The sequence below is a fragment of the Astyanax mexicanus genome, chromosome 2, assembly GCF_023375975.1.
Source record: "Astyanax mexicanus isolate ESR-SI-001 chromosome 2, AstMex3_surface, whole genome shotgun sequence".
NCBI classification, from domain to species: domain Eukaryota; kingdom Metazoa; phylum Chordata; class Actinopteri; order Characiformes; family Acestrorhamphidae; genus Astyanax; species Astyanax mexicanus.
The window spans coordinates 2,582,656-2,595,842 of NC_064409.1; the positions used below are offsets into that span (position 1 = coordinate 2,582,656).

At 38.0% G+C, this 13,187-nt stretch overlaps 1 protein-coding gene across 5 annotated transcripts in view; it reads left to right on the plus strand.

Moving 5' to 3' along the window:
* LOC103039775 (lymphoid-restricted membrane protein) overlaps positions 1-13,187 on the plus strand; it is a 49,081-nt gene that overhangs the window by 13,432 nt on the left and 22,462 nt on the right. For all 5 annotated transcript variants that reach the window (XM_049474990.1, XM_049474993.1, XM_049474994.1 and 2 more), the window contains exons 15-20: positions 2,709-2,846; positions 3,316-3,417; positions 4,643-4,794; positions 7,032-7,143; positions 8,239-8,575; positions 12,925-12,980. In XM_049474990.1, coding sequence (XP_049330947.1) covers positions 2,709-2,846; positions 3,316-3,417; positions 4,643-4,794; positions 7,032-7,143; positions 8,239-8,575; positions 12,925-12,980 — 897 coding nt within the window. The remainder of the gene's footprint in view (positions 1-2,708; positions 2,847-3,315; positions 3,418-4,642; positions 4,795-7,031; positions 7,144-8,238; positions 8,576-12,924; positions 12,981-13,187) is intronic.

Genomic DNA, 13,187 nt, shown 5'->3' on the forward strand with positions numbered 1-13,187 from the left:
AGAATATGTGTGAAAACACGGGTGCCTTCTTGGTAGGGCTGGGCGATATGGCCCCAAAATAATATCACGATATTTCATAGTATGTGACAAAACACTAAAAAAAAAAAAGTATTTTAGAATTACACAAATGCAACAAAATGAAAATTAAATTATTATTGCATACAATATCACACCCCTAACTGAGATATGAAAAAAAATACAAGAATTTTATCAGATGTGTAACAGAAGTCAGTAATTCAGAATATCATGATAATAATAATAATAATAATAATAATAATAATAATAATAATGAACTCCAAATATCTATCTATCTATCTATCTATCTATCTATCTATCTATCTATCTATCTATCTATCTATCTATCTATCTATCTATCTATCTATCTATCTATCTATCTATCTATCTATCTATCTATCTATCTATCTATCTATCTATCTATCTATCTATCTATCTATCTATCTATCTATCTATCTATCTATCTATCTATCTATCTATCTATCTATATCTATATAAATAGTATATCTATATATCTCTATGATGGCTCTATAGCTCTACGATTGGTCGGAATCCCGGTCATGCAGCTTGCCATCAGCTGCCGGAGCCCCGAGAGAGCACAATTGTCCTTGCTCTCTCTCTCTCTGGGTGGGTACAGTACAGTAGATGGCGCTCTTTCCCCTCATCACTTCTAGGGTGATGTGGATCAGCACAAGGCTGCGTCTGTGAGCTGATGTATCAGAACAGAGTCGCAATGCTACAGCATCAGCAGCAGTTCAAAAAGAGGCGGAGTCTGACTTCACATGTATCAGAGGAGGTGTGTGCTAGTTTTCTTAACCCTCCTGGTGTTGGGGAGCATCACTAGTGATGGGAGGAGTCCTAATAAGTGGGTTGGGTGATTGGCTGTGTGAATTGGAGAGAAAATGGTAAAAAAATATATATATTTTAAAGACAGATTATAGGTTATATCTGTCCAGTATCATTTATTTTACTCCAGTCCTGGAGTTATATATGGAGATATATGGAGTTCATTATTAGTATCATGACATGTTGCATCATTGAGTTTAACTGTTATAATCTGGTGTAAATCTCAATTAGAGTCGGTGAGAATTGCTGAATTAGAAGGAAAACATGGCGGCACCATTGTTCCTTACTAGTATCGCATAATGCGCCTTAAAATTTGGTGCGCTTTATAGTGTGAAAAATACAGTAAATATTTTTGCTTCTTAATTTTTCTAGCTGTATTCCTTATATATGAGGATGTGAAACCATTTAGTGCAACATATGCAAATGAAGAGGAAATCAGGCGTTTTTAATGGCACTGGATTTTTGTCTTTTTTTTTTTTTTGGTCCTCTCTTTCCTTTATGTATTTTTACATGCTTATAATTTTAAGTGGATCACACTCTCAACTCCCACCAGCACTTAACCGCTTTTCACTTTCCTCCCACTGTACTGTCACACCGCTACAACAGCATCTGAATCAATGATGCTGCCGCCAAAATGTGATAATTTAGTGGAAATTTGTAGATCACTGTCTAAAGTAAAATGTGTATCTCAATTTTTTTTAACACTGTAGCTCTCCTTCACATTGTGTTAGAGTTTTATGACAAGAGGACAAAATAAATGTACAAAATTACTTATATAAATCTGTTTTTATTAATGTTTTTGGTTTGGTTTTTGATTTTGGGTATTTTTTTTTTTGGCTTGCTGTATTGAATTGCGTGTAATATATAATTTATTTTAGAATTTATTTCACAGCACTAAAGACAATGTCACTACTTATCAATATTTAACACTGATTAAGACATTATTAATCATTACATGTTTTAACTAATGTTTCAATTCATTTTTTTTCTTAATCATGAAAATGTATATATTTATCAATCTTAAATAGAGTCAGAATGTCATTACTTAATTATTTAACAGTCATAAGTATTGTTCTTTGTTTAGGGTTATCTTTTTTTTCTGCTGTATTTTGCTGCAATATTATTTGCTGGAAATAAAGAAATACAATTTTAGTGTTTTTGACATATCAGGAATATCTTTTTTAATATACTGTGAAATATCACATTTATCACATAACTATAGTACTTTGACATTAGCCAATAGCGTATAACATGATGATGTATAACAGCATTTTAGTAGTTAATCTTTATGTAAGGAAGTGCATAAACTGATGTTAAACTGTCTGTCTGTCTCCCCTCTCTTTGTCTTTCTGTCTTTGTCTCTCTTTGTCTCTGTTTCTCTCTGTCTTTATCTCTCTATCTGTCTTTGTCCCTTGGTTTCTGTCTGTCTCTGTCTTTGTCTGTATGTCTCTTTGTCTGTCTGTCTTTTGGTCTGTTTGTCTCTGTCTCTCTCTTTGTCTCTCTATCTTTGTCTGCCTTTGTATGTTTCTCTGTCTCTTTGTCCCTATCTGTCTCTTTTCCTGTCTTTGTCCCTGCCTGTCTCTCTGTCGTTGTCTGTCCTTCTCTCTGTCTGTATGTCTCTCTCTCTTTGTCTCTCTGACTGTTTCTTTGTCTCTGTCTGCCTGCCTGTCTTTCTGTCTGTCTGCCTCTTTGGCTATCCTTCTCTTCCTGGCTTTCACTTTCCCTGACTTTTGTTCCTGTTTGTATTTGTCTTTCTGTCTTTCTCTTTATCTCTCTCTGTCATTGTCTTTTGTCCCTGTCTGTCTTTATCTCTGTCTGTCTCTCTGTATCTGTCTGTCTGTCTGTAGGGTGCAGATAATTTCTCCTCCTCTATCTGTCTGGCTTCACCGCTGGACGAGACGCTGGATCGTGAGGTTCTCCTCCTCCTGCAGGGACCGACGCCTGAGCAGATGTCCCTGGAGTTTAAAGCTCTGATTAATAGACTGGTAACAAGAGACTAAAGCTAAACTTTACTAAACCAGAACACACTTCTAAAACTAAAAACTAAACACTTCTAAAAACACTTCTCCTGATCATGAGATCTACCTTTATACAGATATAAAAACCTTACTCTACATCTGGTCCAACCGGTTTCTCTAGAAGACAGAGATTCATTGGCCGAATCTGGTGTTTTAGATCAGTGTTGATATCTAACCTGAATTATTATTATTATTATTATTTTATTTATTACTCTATTATTAGTGTTCTGCTTTTACGATCATCACCAGATCACTGAATCCTGTTCAGTAGCACTTTATTATATTGACAATAAAAAAAAACCCTGCTGCTATGATTTGATGGACAGATCACTACGCTCTTATCAGTTGATCTCATTCTTCTTCTCTGAAAATGTGATTTGTATGAAGTGTCGCCTGTTTTGCAGCGTGGGAATTAACTTTTATGTATTTCCTTCAGAGAAAAGAGTTTGAAGAGGACAGTCTTGCAGTTATCACATCACTTCGAGGCCTTACAAAGAGCCAGGAAACTCAGGACAACAGCAGTGATCTCAAAGTTCAGGTAAGAAAAGCAAAACTTTCATTGTTTTTTTCATTCATTTTAAAATGTCTATTTGTGGTCTCTACTATGATTGAATAGCATGTGAGCTGTTCTTTTGTGTAAAAAAAACAAGAAAAAAGAAAAAAAAAACGCTCCAGTGATCAGGTATAACTCCCATGTTTTAGTCCTGTAAAGGAGTGGGGGCAGGAGAAATGATAGGATTTCAGTCCTTATCATGAATATTCATACATGCAAACATATCGCCTTCGATTGGCTAACAGCACTGCGACACAAGGAGGAAGAAAGACGAAACAACAGTTGTGAATGTTTTAAAATAAAGACATTTTTACACCAATAACCGTCTTTACAATGTCATATGTTATTACTTTACAACATGTGTAATAATACCCTGCTAAGTGCAGTTCAGCCTAAACTGACCTAGTCTTGAAGTCTCTGTAATAAAATGCCAAATCCACCGGAGATCCTATTTAAACCTATAGTTACTTACACACAGAGGTGGGTAGTCCAGGTCCAGAAAGTAAAAATCCATCTCAGGGTTTTGTTGGCTGAGCCACACAGTACTTGGCTGGTGATGTTTTTCCTCCATCGACTAATTCTAACCATTTGTTTCTTAGCTCTGAATTATTGGGTAAAGTATATACTGACTGATGTGTACACTGATGTGTTATTCACACAAATAACACAGGAATGAACTGCATGCTGTTTCTAGCGCTGTTAGTTATCTCCTATCTGATGAGACGGCTTTGCTGCCCGGCTTCTGCACTGACTGTGGGCGGTCCCGAGCCGAGGTGGGCGGAGCCATGAATACTAATGATTCACGGGTTGATGTAGACACGGTGCTTTTCCTGATCAACTCGTTTTTCTGAGTGTTTTCTTTTACTAGCTAATGTGCAGCATCATAAACAACTCAGAGACCTACTGTATCATAAACAACAAGAACAAGTGGATTTTAGTGGAAGGAGACTTAAAATTTTTTACTTTAAAAAGATTATTCACTAAAATAATCAAATCTGAGCCTTTAGAAAACCTGTACACCTGCAAAAAATGGGTACTAAACTCCACCTACAGGAACACCGCCTGACTGCATGACCCTCCGACCTTGAGATGGTGATAAATAACTGCATACAGTGGTTTAGCTTCAGGCTGCAGTTCAAGGCCACCCTGCGCAGCTCTGAACTACTGTAGACCGCTCAGTTAAACAGTAATACGTCTGGTTGCTCTGCAGGACCTGCGGGTGCAGCTGCAGCGGCGGCGGGGCGACTGGGTTCAGGGTCTGGAGCAGCTGAAGCAGTACACTGACTCACTGGAGAAAGAGCTGCTGAAGATGGCCAGCAACATGCGGCGCTCCCGCACCGAGATCCTGCACCTCTCTGTACGGTGAGTGGGCGTCACCTAAAAACAGATACGAAAACTGTTACTGCTGCTGCTCTTAAAAATCAAACCTTAAAAACGTCTGATACTTATTAGCTGAGATATATAGCAACAAACTACTTTACTACTTCAGTACTTAAGTACTTAAATACTAAAATACTGTATCTGTATCTAATGGAGTATTATTTTTTACTTACTAAAGTACTTACTTACTAAAATACTGTATCTAGACTCTACTGGAGTGTTAATTTTACTTCACTACTTAAAGCAGCACTAGGTAGGATTTCCTTGATTTTTGATCTTTTTAAAGGAGTAAAATTACAGCTTGAAACTCACTGCAGCGCTGCATTGAGGTGTAATAGGAGGAATAGCGGTGCTCTCGTGTCTGTGCTGGAGCTCCTCTGAGCTCAAACCAGACTCTGTTAGTTTTCCGAGGCGACCGCGACCAACGCTCGCGAGAACTGCGACCTGCTTTCCGACCTTTAGTTCTAACAGTTCTACAAGAACTACTGGTTCATTCTTTACAAACTAACATACAGACACTCTGGCAGAAGCTGGAAAGAGACCGAATATGACTGTGAAAGCCAGAAAACGAGAAAAAGAACCTAAAATCGTCCAGAAACGTTTATTACACTCTACAACTGTAGGGGGAGCCCACGAGCACAAAATCTCAATCCTACCTAGTGGAGCTTACTTAAGTAAGTACTTAAATGCTAAAATGCTGAATCTATACTCTACTGCAGTGTTAATTTTACTTCACTAAAATGCTGTATGTCTAGCTATTGGAGTATTATTTTACTTCATTAGTTAAGTACTAAAATGCAGTATCTATATCTACTAGTGTCTATTTTACTTCACAAAAATGCTGTATGTCTAGCAATTGGACTATTATTTTTATTTCGCTACTTAAGTACTAAAATTCTGTATCCATATCTATTGTAGTATTATTTTAACTCCACTACAGTAAAAATAACACTCCAGTAAATACAGATACTGCATTTTAGTACTTAAAAACATGAGTACAAAATGCAGTATCTGTATCTAGTGAAGTATTATTTTTACTTTACTACTTAAGAACTAAAATGCTGTATGTGTATCAACTTGAGTTTTATTTCTACTTCACTACTTGAGTACTTAAGTATACTTAATTATTATAATGCTGTATCTGTATCTACTGGAGTATTTGTATTTTTATTTCACTACTTAAGTATTCAATTGCTAAACGTTTTTTTCCTGTATCTACTGTAGTATTTTTTTCGTCACTACTTAAGTACTAAATGCTGTATCTGTATCTACTGGAGTATTATTTTTACTTTACTACTTAAGTACTTTATTGCTGAACAGTTTTTTTCTGTATCTACTGTGGTATTTTTTTTATCACTTCTCAATTATTTAAGTACTAAAATGCAGTATCTGTATCAACTGGAGTATTATTATTATTATTTTTACTAATGTACCTACTGAAGTATTATTTTTACTTTACTACTTAAGGACTAAAATGCTGTATCTGTATCTACTGTAGTATTATTTTTTCTTCTGTACTTACTTACTTAATTGCTAAATTGTGTACTATAGGCCTCTGTGGCGCAGCCTAAGCTTTTGTTCTTTATTTTTTCCCCTTACATTACTTTTACTTTTGTATTTTAGGTCGTTTTTAAACCAGTACTTAAAGAGTAAGAAGCTTGAGTCGATACTTCTACAACTTCTACAGAAATGTTTTATTAAACCCTAGTATCTATACTCTATTTTACCTACAGAGTAATGAATGCATGAATGAGGGATATCTGAACCGGTCCAGTTCTGAGAGGGTGGGGGGGTTTTCTAGTCGACCTTCCCCCTCAAAGCCATTTTTGGTTTGTAGCTGGAGAGAGAGGCATCTCTAATCTGACACATGGCAGGTTTCCACGCTTCCACAGGTTTTGGAGTTGGAGGAAGGGGGGGGGGGGGGGGGGGTTTAGATAAAATGCAGGGGGGGGGGGCTGTTATCAGGCTGGGTGTGAGGACTCTGAGTGGGTTCAGGACTGCTGCTGCAGCTGTTTAGGGCTTGAGAACTGTGACGGGAAGTGAGGAAGAATGGGACACTGCATGGGCCTACGGATTGGGTACAGTATGTCCTGCTCTTCTTGCTGAGGAATCATTAATAAACCTGTCTGGGAATAGTGTATCGAGGGTTTTAGATAAAGAAAATGAGAAGTATTGGGTGTAGTTTTGGTAAAAAACTGTGGGTTTGTGTATATATTTAGGGTACAGGAGCAGGAAAATCAGAAACAGCATTTACGTGAGGAGCTGGATCAACTGAAGACTCCACAGGACAGCAGAGAGGCCAGCAGTCAAACACCAGACGACGTGCAACAGGTACCAAACTCCATCTAATTCAGAATAACCACAGCACATAAGAAAACACTCCTATTGTATTCTATATTTAGGATGTTAATCCCTTAAAATGCCTTATCCCTTATACAGTCTACAGGTGTAGGTGATACAAAACTCCTTTTTTGTGCCATAAAATAAGTTATTTAACTTTTTGAAAATTTGAGGATTTGAAATCTCCTACAGGACACCTAAATAAGCTGCTTGTTGTTTTTCCTACTCCACTAAATAATAAATCCAGATCAATTACAATCAATAAGGAATCAACCAAAATTCTGCATTTTCTGTTTGATAATAGATGTAAAAATTAGACAAATATAAAACAACTAAAAGTAAAACTAAAACTAAAAGTGAACTGTTTTATTTGTATTCAGAAAAATATTGATTTTAAATCAAAGTTTAAAATTAAAGTTCAGGAAAAGGCAAATTTTATGATTTTATTCATTATATTTTGACATTAACAGATTTACTTAAATATTTAACACATAAGAAAAGAAAGTTGAGAAGATTAATTCCTGATGCATCAGCTGTGACAAAGAAAATTGCATTAAAAAAAAAGTTCTGAATTGAGTAAATAAATAAGTAGGTGTGACCAAAACTTCATACTCATTATAGACAGGTTTATAATTTAGTTTTAGTTTATTGTAGAATGTCTGTATACAGTGTTGTCTATAATCTGTAGAAATGAACATTTACATTTTACTCGTACATTTTAAAATGTTTTATTTGTATTTTTTTGCCGTTTGTCTGAGATCCATGGTATTTTTAAGCTGCATACACTTTTGCACATCTGAAACTTTGCGTGTGTGTTTATGCTTATTTTATTAGCAAGTAAAAGTGCATCAATTTCACACTTTTTGTAATTCTGTGTACATTTCCTTTTAACGTTTTTTTCTGCAATCTGTTTTTGTATGTTGTATTTAACTAAATCTAGTCGTATGTGTTGCAAATATAATATTTACAGTAACTGGCGTCAGAACAATCATTGTCCAATCAATGTTCTATTCTTATGTGTTTAACCCAACTAATGAACATTTACTAGTTTACTGTATATATAGTAATGTATATATGTATGATTAGGTTGTGGAGGATCTGGACGGCTCATCGTTGGACTGGGTTGAGAAGCGAACGCTGCCCACGTCTCCAATTAGAGAAGAAGATCCTGCTGTTCTTGAGCCAAAAGAAGATCAGAAAAGTGAGAGAGATCCTGACCCTGAGGGAGAGGAGATACGAGACTTTAGAGAAACAGATAAAGTAGAGGAAGGAGTTTGTGGTGAAGTAGAGAAGAGAGGATTGAGCAGAGAGAGAGAGGCGACGCATGATTCTGGAGTTGAGACTGATGAACTTGGAGGTTCCACACTGCTGCAGAAAGGTCTTCCAGACTGCATGACCAACGGAGAACCGGGGGAATCCTGCGGTAAGAACCTCAGGCTATGTTCACATTATAAGCACATTAATTAAATCTGATTTTTTTGCTCAGATCTTGACGGTTCACATTCACTGTAAATGTAATTAAATCTGTATTTGTGTGTAGTGTGAACACAGAATCTGTTGCTGAAACATCGTCTCACATGCTGCACATTGATACCTGTATAAACATCTCCTTCACCAACAACAAAAACCCTCATATTAGAGAGACGAGAGACTCGTAGCTTTATAAAGGGGAAAAGGATAAGTAATGCCGACCTTACACCTAACGATTTTCAAGCAATTTTCAAAATTTCCAGAGTCTGGATAAAATCACGAGAGTCTGGCTGGAGTCGAGCTGCAGTCGAATCACGGTCGCGTCATCTCGATGATTGAGTATAAGGTGGTCAGGAATGAACGTTTTAGTCAGTCGGGATCAAATGTATTTAATATTACCGCAAGTCTTAAGATTGGCTCACGCATATAGTGAAGAGAACAATGTCAGCAACCTATAGGAGAGCTATGGGAGGGGGCAAGACTATATTCAACATGACACTTTTTGCAGTTAATAAGCCTTTTATAGTTTAATATTTTAATATTTAATACTTTAATATGTACAGTTTTTTTCAACACAAGTAGCAATTTAAAGTAATTATATTTAAAATTATTTTATTTTACACAGTTATTTATTTGTGCAGTGTTATTTTAAATACAAACAAGTTTAGTAAGTACAGATTTTGCAAGAATGATGTCCTTTATTGCATTAATTCTAGGGGTGTGACGAGATCTCAGTGACCACTGTTTTATAGCCTGTATACGCAAAAATATCCTCACCAAGCAGCCCACTACTATCAGCATTAAACGATCGCTAAAGCATTTTAACACCCAAGCCTTCCTCTATGACCTGGCCAATATTAACTGGCACAGAGTCAGTCTGATTCCCTATGTGAATGATGCGTGGTCTCTGTTCAAAGACCAGTTTAGTGCTATGATCAATAAGCATGCTCCCTTCAAAAAACAACGATTGAAAAATCGTCATAGTCCCTGGTTCACTCAAGAGCTTACAACTCTTCTTTATCTAAAGAATGCTGCTTGGAGAAAAGCTCGTCTATCCAAGTCTCCCATTGACCTCCTAAATTTCCGGCAACTCCGTAATAGGGCAACACAAGCCGTACGACAGGCCAAATCTGGTTACTTCAAGGCTCAATTTACACATTGTAGCTCTGATCCCAATGCTTTCTGGAAAACAGTAAGAAAACTTCAGAATAAGTCCTTGGCCATGCCTGTTTTACTCAAAGTTAATGATCACGTTATCTCAGATAAGACTGCAATGGCAAATACTTTTAACAGTCATTTTGTAAAGTCTGGCTTTGTCTCTGAGAATACATTGTCCAAAGGTCCTACTATAACGCCATCCACAGCTTGTACTCTTCAAAGTGCTCCACATCTGCACCCTCCTATACACAGCTTCTCCTTTCGGCCTTTTACAGAGGAGGAGGTCTTAAAGGAACTGTCTGCTCTAGACCCCAAAAAATCAGCTGGGTCTGACAACCTCCCCGCATTTTTCATTAAAACTGCAGCTCCCATTATTGCAGCACCCAATCTCTTCAATCTTTCTTTCCATACGGCTGAAATACCCTCCGATTGGAAAGAAGCTATTGTCCTGCCCTTGTTTAAGGGAGGGGAGCAGTCAGATCCAAATAGCTACAGACCTATCTCTATCCTGCCCTGTGTGTCTAAGGTATTTGAGAAGCTTGTATACAACCAGATAGATAGATAGATAGATAGATACTTTATTGATCCCCGGGGGGAAATTCTTGAAATTCAAGAAATTCTCAGCTCTCTGACTATCTTAATAATTGTGGTATACTCTCTGATGTACAGTCTGGGTTCCGCGCTGGGTACGGGTGCACAACAGCCACTTTAAAGGTATTAAATGACATTACACTTACGCTAGACACCAAACAACACTGCGCGGCTATATTTATCGACCTTGCAAAGGCCTTTGACACGGTTGACCATCCCACCCTCATCCGTAGGTTGAGTAGTATTGGGGTATTGGGTCACTCGCTGGCTTGGTTCTCGCACTATCTCTCTCATCGAGTGCAACGCGTAAGGTTTGATAATTCACTCTCTCACCCCCTCTTGGTTACAAAGGGTGTTCCTCAGGGTTCTATACTTGGCCCATTGTTGTTTTCCATCTACATCAATAATATTCCCCTAACTGCTGGCAATTCACATATTCATCTTTATGCTGATGACACAATTTTATATGCCTCTGGTCCTTCTCCGTCTTCTGTCCAATCCACGCTTCAGGATAGTTTTCTTCAGGTACAACATGCCTTTTCACAATTGAAATTGTCCCTCAATGCAACCAAGACAAAAGTCATGTGGTTTCATAGGAAGGGTGTTCCCTCTCCGTCTTCCCTAAACATCTCAACCTGTGAGGGGGAAATTTTGGAGGAAGTCTCTACCTACAAATACCTGGGTATTTGGCTAGACTCTACATTGTGTTTCTCACATCACATCTCTCAGTTACAGTCCAAGGTGCGGGCCAAACTTGGTTTCCTTTACCGCCACCGTCACGCTTTTACTTTCTCTTCTAAACTCACGCTTATAAAAATGACTATTCTTCCCACACTTGATTTTGGAGATACTATCTATAGAACTGCCTCTAAAGGCACTCTTGCTAAACTGGACACACTCTATCATTCTGCCATTCATTTTGCTACAAATGCCCCCCTACATACTCATCATTGCAGTCTTTACTCTCTGGTAAATTGGCCATCGCTTCAGACTCGTCGTCATATTCACTGGCTCACTCTTATCTATAAGACCATTCTTAATCAGACACCCCCTTATTTGTCTCGTCTATTGCACCGTTTACCTACCATGTATAACACTCGGTCCTCTCTTCGTATTTTGCTAACAATTCCTCAAACCAGATCTATACTTGGCCGTGCATCATTCCAGTCAGCTGCTGCCACAGACTGGAATGCACTACAAACTCACCTCAAACTGGTTACTTTTATCTCCGTCCCAGCCTTCAAACGTTTTATTTCCCACCATTTCACGGATCCCTGCAAATGTTTCCCCTCCATCTAATCCTTCAGTTTAGTTTCCTGCCTCTATACCTAGGCCTGCTGATTTAATGGTTTTTTAATGTTTTTTCTTATCCTGTTTTTATGTTTTTGTTTGTTGTTTTTTTTTAAGCGTTACTTATTTGTGTTTTATGTCAGGCCATCACTGTAAATAAGAACTTGTTCTTAATGATCTGCCTGGTTAAATAAAGAAGAAAATAAAAAAAAAAAAAAATCTCGTTGCGATATTTCTCGTCAAGCTTAAACCTGTCTCGCGGAAAAAAAAAACGTTTAGTGTAGACTTTTTTTAAGCGGGATCTGGCAACATAGCAGGAGAGGGGAGGGGGTGGAGGAGATACGTTCTGTCATTACTAGCCCACCGCGCTCTGCAAAACCAGCAAGCTGATTGGCTGTTTCTCCTGAGAGAAAATTTATTTGGCGCCCCCTTTAGTGCAGTGCCCCTATGCGTCGCATAGGCTGCATCATACCCCCTTTTTAAGATGTATATCTGGCTGCATTTTGGCTCCAGTGGAAACAATAAACGATAAGAGTGACGAACAAGACACAAACCATATATAAATACATATTTGCATATTGGGTGTGGCCTCTCCCTTACCATCCTAATACCAACTAAATTCCTTGAATAAACTTAACTGATTCAAATGATCATCTAGGTTTGACTCAGTTAAGTTATTAATATATAGAATTTTAAGTTAATTCAATTTAACTGAGTCAAAGCAAAATTATGACTTAAGAGATGATAAATGAGTTAATTTGAGCCAATAAATATGTTTTTTTCAGTGTGTTCTCCAAAGCCTCTAATAATGATGATGGTGATGAAGATGTTAACACTGGTCTTGATCCACTAATGCTGTTCCTCTAGAGGACTCTTATTCGGCGTCAGTATCCGAACCCCTCTGAGTGTATAATCCTGATAATCCCCAGAGCCAGGGAGCAGCCAGCCATCCCTGAAGCTTAACCCCGGGGCCTGGAGGCTCTGCTACCCCTGCCTCCAGACCCCGGCCTTCTATGGCTGTTCTTCCTCAGACTCGCTGCCTTCTTTGGCTTCACTCAGAGAGACTCAGGCTCTGAGAGAAGAGCTCAGGCTCTAATCCACAGCTCCTCTCACCGCATGACTGCAGAGCAGCCGTCAGAGACCCTCTGCACACGATTAGAGGATTCTCCTGTCAGAACCGGAGATACGAGGTCACTGCAGGGGCGTGAGGGTGGTGGAGGTTTGAGGTTATATTTTATTTTTCTCTTTCTTTTTTTATTATAGAGAATCTGCTCAGTGGTGAGAGAGAAGAACTGCAGGAACATGGTGGAGCTGGACACGTATGTATCTTCAGTACCATGGTAAAATAAGGCTCCTTTATAAAGGGTTTATAAAGGAGTTTATTAATGGTTATGAATTGGTTTAAAGAAGTTACAACGCATTAATAGAAAGGCAAGAGTGGCCTGACATATACCAAACAGTGATTCCACATTCCTCAGTCAGCATTTGCATTAACATTTCCGTGAATGACTGTATTAATTTATATA